Below are 6,507 nucleotides of genomic sequence, written 5' to 3'. Positions count from 1 at the left end.
AATAAAAATTGCCTTACTCAACAAATATGCCCAGCATATAAAAAAGGCGACAAACTAGAATGTGAGAACTATCGAGCGATCACTATTCTTAACGCGGCCTACAAAGTGCTTTCCCAGATCATCTTTCGCCGTTTATCGCCGCTAGCAAGCAGATTTGTGGGAAGTTATCAAGCCGGTTTTGTGGACGGGAGATCGACAACCGACCAAATCTTTACGTTGCGGCAGATCCTCTAAAAGTGTCGTGAATATCAAGTCCCTAAGTCCCACGTATTAATCGATTTCAAGGCCGCTTATGATACTATTGACCGTGAAGAGCTATGGAAGATTATGGACGAGAACGGTTTTCCCGGGAAGCTGACCAGACTGATCAGGGCTACGATGGATGGTGTACAGTGCTGCGTGAAGATATCGGGTGCGTTAGCGGACTCGTTTGAAACTCGCAAAGGACTTCGACAAGCCGATGGTCTTTCGTGCCTCCTGTTCAACATTGCGCTAGAAGGTGTTATCAAACATTATGAAACATTAACATGCGAGGAACGATCTTCAATAAGTTCAGCCAGTTCATCTGTTTCGCTGACGACGTGGACATTGTTGGAAGAACGTTTCAGACCGTGGCTGAGCAGTACACCTGGCTGAAATGTGAAGCAGAGAAGGTTGGATTAAAGGTGAATACGTCGACGACAAAGTGTCTGTTAGCTGGACGAATTGAGCGGGAAGGGCTCTCATAGGCAGAAGCGTAACAATCGACGGAGATGAGTTCGAGGTGGTGGATGACTTTGTGTACCTCGGATCATTGGTGACGTCGGATAACAACTGCAGTAGCGACATTCTTTGGCGTATTATTGCCGGAAGTCGTGCTTACTACGGACTCCATAAGACCCTGAGGTCGGGTAAATTTCACCTACGTACTAAATGTACCATGTACAAGACGCTGATAAGACCGGTAGTTAGCTACGGGCACGAGACGTGGACGATGCTCGAGGAGGACCTGCAAGCCGGGACGGGACTTGACAATCGAGCTTCTCACTCTTCTTAATGTTTTTGAAGAATGCCCTTCGGAAACTTGTGCGTGTTGTTTGACGGAGTTGACCAGGGATGCCAGGAATGTAAAATATTTTTTCTTTTTTAATTTGGATTTTATTCGGAGTTTCTACTGCAGTTTAGCAGCGTGTACATCATTTTGCTCAAAACAATAAAAACAACCATAAACAAACCACAATATCCATCGCTTTAAACACGCAGTGCACTAAATTTTACAACTTTCTTTCTGCAAATATAAACAATTAACAATACCATTGACGTCAACATTGATTCCGGCATCACTGCCAGCCAGATTGATGCGATCCCTTTGTCCTTTTTATTCCACGATTGCTACTGTCAAATCGACCAATCAGAAACTGGCTCGGATTTGACAGCAAATTGGCTCGAAATCGCTACTCGATTGTCAAGTCCCGTCCCAGCCTGCAAGCACTGGGTATTTTCCAAGGGGGGGGGGGGAGGTGGCTGTCAAATACGAACAATCGTCGCCTACATCGCATAACTAGTTCCAAACGTAAACAAGCCATAAGAAACCTACAGGGTTTGTTTACGTTTGGAACCAATATCATACAAGAATGATCAGTAGGCTGATTTGACAGCACGTCCCACCCCAGGTGTTTTCGAACGACGAGTGCTTAGGACCATCTTTGGCGGGGTATGTGAGAACGGTGTATGGAGGCAAAGGATGAACCACGGCGCAACTCTATGGCGAACCCTGTATCCAGAAATTTGCGAAGGTGATGGGCGGGACACGTTTTATTTAAGAATGCCGGACAACAATCCCGCAAAAATGGTGTTTGCCTCGAATTCGGCCGGTACAAGACCAAGAGGAGCACAGCGAGCAAGGTGGTTAGACCAAGTGGAGCCAGGATCTTGGAAGTGTGGGACGGTCAAGAAATTGGAGACAAGCAGCCATGGACCGTGTGAATTGGCGTAACATTGTGATGCAGGTGCAATCCTGAGGGATGTCGGACCAGGATAAGTAAGTAAGTATTTGCACATAAAATTCACTAAAGGTAATAAACCTGCCTAGCTGCCCAATGTAGGTATTGAGTGAATGGAATTGAATCCCAGATCATCACGGTGCTGACTCAGGTGGAACTGTGACAGCACACCATATCCTGCTGCTTTGGATCGTATCTTATCTATAATAAATAGAAATTCAAATAAATGTCTGACCCTGATTACAAATGAAAAACTGATCTTACTACAACTAACAGTCCGTCGATCCAATATTAATGTTAAATTACTATGTACATACGACTAAATTTCACATAATTAAATAAACTATTAAACTTTTGCTTCCGTCTGAGTTTTTTTTTTTTTTGAACGTTTTCCTCTGCTTTATTTTTTATTATAAGCATTTTTTAAAACAAATTCAGCTCAGGATTATGAATGGTGCACGATTTAAAATGATATCAACTTCATATTGATTTTTTTTTTGGAAACATACAAAGATTCTGTTTAGGTGAACAGCGTTTGCAAATGAACATCAACAACAGATGATAGTAATTAACAACAAATGTATGATCAAATTGACAACATATTAGAAGACAAATGATGTTAAATTATTAGTTTTTACATAAAGTCATACATTTTCGAAGCAAAATAAAACTATTTAGTCTGCTAATCCATGAAAGGTGAATGAGTTTATTAACTAAATCATACCGGACAGAGAACGTGTCAACGCAAGTAGTTGATCACTCGATTAATGGTAGCCAGAATCACACAGTAAACAGGGATATCTAAATTAGTTCTAAGCCATAGACCTGCGTTTCTACAACAAAATAATTAAAAAAAAACTACTTTCCCTCCGTAGTCACTAGCCCCTCATCATAATCTAAGTTTTCAGATGATCCCTCATCGTTCAGGAATATCAGATGCTTCAACGACCTTGGCAATTTCTCAAGCTCTCCTCGTCCGAACCTATTACCCTGCACATGAATCTCGTTAACTCTTGGGATTGCTCTCAGAAAACCTTCCGGCAAAGTGTCCAATCGATTGTTACTCAAATCCAACCCTATCAAGTTGGTGGGAATCATTTCATCCGAAGGCAACAAGATACTTCCGGCTGATGAAATATTAAGTGATACAAGATGCTTCAGTTTATGAAGTCGATGCAAATCAAAGTCAAGCAGCTTATTGTTCGATATGTCAAGTGTTTCCAAATGTGATAGCTTGAATACGTCGCCTATATTGCTAAGCTTATTGAAGCCTAAATTCAGTGTTCTCAAATTGTACTTTTCCGAAGAAACGAGATGAATTCCTGAGATTCGATTGACTGAAGCATGCAGTGTAAGCAGATTGGAGTGGATGAAGCAGTCCGTTAGGTTGTTTCCCGTGACATCTAACATTTGAAGACTCGAGTGATTGAGAATGAAATCTCGTTGGACAAAGTTCAATTCATTCCATGAAACGTTCAAGCTCTGTATTGACGGTAGATTCAATTCTGATGGGATTTTCGCGATTCGGTTAGTATCCAAGGAGAGAACTTTTAATAAAGGAAGGGAACTGAAGGTCTCAGGCAAAATTGATGTAATCTGGTTTCTGGCCAATGAAAGTTGAGTTAGCTTTGTTGTTGCCTGAAACCATCTAGGATTCACCGTGCCTAATTTGTTCCCAGATAGATCAAGATGTTGCAAATCAGCACAATCATCGAAAAAGTTGGGTGGAAATGACACAATCAGATTGTTGGTTAGTGCCAAAGTTTGCAATAATTTTACGTCATGGAGGAAAAGACTTGGAGAATTATTTATTTTCGTATCTGAAATTGTTAACTCCAGTAAATTGGCAAATCCATTCAGAAAAGATTCATCCAGTGATTCCTTCCTCAAGGAGTTAATATGAAGTTTTACGAGAACAGCTCGATTTAAGGGCAGCAGGACGTCCACACTTGATTTCAAAGATTCTAACTGGAACTCCTGTGATGTATCAATCGTGTCCTCGGAATGAGGCACGATTTTATTGTGATCTAACTCGAGCTGTTTCAAACCAGCATTTTTTATTAGAGATCCAAAATCAATAGTCGTGAGATGATTTTTAGATAGTTTCAATATTTCTAGAGATACAACTCCGTCGAAAACATGCGAAGAAATTTCATGCAAAGAATTATTACTGAGGTCTAGTTCTCTCAAACGATGAAGATTGTGGAAAGATCTCTCAAAAATTTCAAAAATACCGTTATCCTTCAAGATCAAATGCTCAATAGATGGTTGATTTTTAAATGAACCTTCATTGATTTGCCTGAGCTTGTTACCAGCCAAATTCAAATACACGAGTTTAAGCCCTTGGAATGTATATTCATCAATAGTTTCCAGCAGGTTACATTCAAGATTTAAAAATGCAATTGCCGATCCATAGAAAGCACCCTCTTCAATAACCGAAATCTTGTTAAAGGACAATTCAACCGAGTTCAGGTGAAATAGCCCCGCAAAGGTGTTGCCTCTAATGGTTGTAAGTGAATTGCGTGATGCTGTGATGTGATGCAGTTTTGGATTAGCTTTAAACAAGGTAATGGGAATCTCAGTTAATTGGTTATAGTCGAGGTATAACTCCGAAAGGTCGATGAGCCCATCAAACGCATCATCCTCCAAAGAAATAATTTTGTTTCCATACAACAATATCACTGAAATGTTTCCTGCTTCACTGAAGGTGCTAGATCTCACAATTTCAATGTGATTATTATGTAATCTTACATCACTACCTAGCTTTTTCCATATATTTCTTGGGATTGTACTTATTTGGTTTTGACTTAAATCTAATTCAATTGAATCACTTTGGACCTTCAACAATGCTGTAGGAACGTTCGCCAAGCAGTTGCCTTTGAGATTCACTATGTGTAGATTCGTCAAGGCGTTAAACAATCGATCGTTAATACGCTTTATCTCATTGCCTTGTAGATGAACCTCACTCAACCGATTCAAATTATTAAACAATCCCAGTGGGAGAGCCTCGAGAAAATTTCCAGATAACAGAATAACCTTCACGTTTTCAAGTCCTTGAAACGACCCCGGACTGAGCCGTTCGATCAAATTATAAGAGACATCCAACTGTTCCAGCGATGTCAATCCTTGGAAAGTGTCATGTCCCAGTACTCGAAGAAAATTTTCCCTCAAACCCAACTCCGTCAGATTCGTCAATAGTCGGAAAACTCCACCAGTCAAACGTTCGATTTGGTTGTCGCCCAAGCTCAAATACTCCAGCTCACGAGGAATCCAGAAATGGTTTCGGTTTATCTCAGCGATTGCATTCCCATGCAGCTCTAGCTTCCTCAGTTCTGGACAGTTCTCAAAAGCATGCTCAGGCAATTGTTTCAGATTGTTGAATGAGATATTCAAGTTCCGTAGCTGGTTCGTATCAGCAAAAATACGCTCCGGGAGATTGGTGATCAAATTGTAGGAAAGGTTAACGTCTTCTAAATCTGCACATCCCTGGAATGAATCCTGGTGCACAGCTTTCACTCGCAATTCAGCCAGATTCACAGAACGGATTTCATTGAGATTTCGTAACAGTGCCGGTGAAATGAAATCGATGGAAGATTCGATAAATTTGATCGAAGATACGTTTGCCACCGTAGGTAATTGCAACGAAACAGCACCATCCTTGTCCGAAGTTAGGTGAACGGAATGAAAAACGCACACGTCATCTGTGTTCACGACACATTGAATCGATTGGTTCGCCGACACGAAATGCTGACTCAAAAGAACTATCACCCATGAAGCAAATCTGAAATTATTGCAAGTTTTAAGCTTACGGGGACTTCAATTACCGATTCAGTTTACTCACAACGAAAGAGGCAACATCTTGAATGCGATGCTGCTTGGGTGAAGTCCCACTAAGAACTGTAACACCGTAACACGTTGAACGAATTAATCAATCGCGAACAGTTGTTTGTAAACATAAACGCTCATCGATTTGATAAGGATGTGCGTACTTATGCAACAGAAGGGGATTGGTGCCTTATCAAGCGTAATAATAACTCAAGTTAAAGATTTCTACTACCGTGTTTGGAAATATGAGATAAGTAATTGAGGTGATCATTTAAAAAAGCGTTTAAGTCCGAATTTCAATAAAATTTAAATATTCACTCACATAAATGCCTAGCGGCATTGAAAGCTGTACCACCCATTTCAAGATCACTTCCGTTCTTTGAAATGTCATTTACTCAATGCCGTGCTCTATTATTTTCATTTCATACCGTCAAAAAACAGTTTTTATTACGAAAATCAACCTGTGGCAGTTTATCCAAGAACAACAACTCAAGGCATTAGTTTGCCGCAGTATCGTAATCCGGGGGCAAACTGATCACCGGGATGAAATTGATCATTATGGGTTGCGTTTTTAGTCGTCACGTATGATATTGTTCGTGATAGTTATCAAGACGATTCTTGATAACATTTCATCATGTGACTCCAGTGATTGCTTTGACGAGTTTCTTAAAACAAAAACTTAGATTTTACTCCATAACTT

At 40.4% G+C, this 6,507-nt stretch overlaps 1 protein-coding gene across 1 annotated transcript; it reads right to left on the bottom strand.

Annotated features, from left to right (window-relative positions):
- Positions 1–2,722: 2,722 nt before the first annotated feature.
- Positions 2,723–5,862, bottom strand: LOC135707312 (toll-like receptor 7). Its single transcript, XM_065229114.1, has 2 exons — positions 5,824–5,862; positions 2,723–5,763 (listed from the first exon to the last, which is right to left on the bottom strand). Exons 1-2 carry the CDS (start codon positions 5,838–5,840, stop codon positions 2,841–2,843), a joined length of 2,940 nt encoding a protein of 979 aa, XP_065085186.1. The 5' UTR covers positions 5,841–5,862; the 3' UTR covers positions 2,723–2,840.
- Between the last annotated feature and the right edge of the window lie 645 nt (positions 5,863–6,507).

Source organism: Ochlerotatus camptorhynchus, unplaced genomic scaffold (genome assembly GCF_037179485.1).
Source record: "Ochlerotatus camptorhynchus isolate MF236.1 unplaced genomic scaffold, CSIRO-AGI_Acam_v1.1 ptg000307l, whole genome shotgun sequence".
In the NCBI taxonomy this organism is placed as follows: domain Eukaryota; kingdom Metazoa; phylum Arthropoda; class Insecta; order Diptera; family Culicidae; genus Ochlerotatus; species Ochlerotatus camptorhynchus.
The sequence above is the reverse complement of the archived record's forward strand: the minus strand, read 5'-3'. Positions and strand labels throughout refer to the sequence as shown.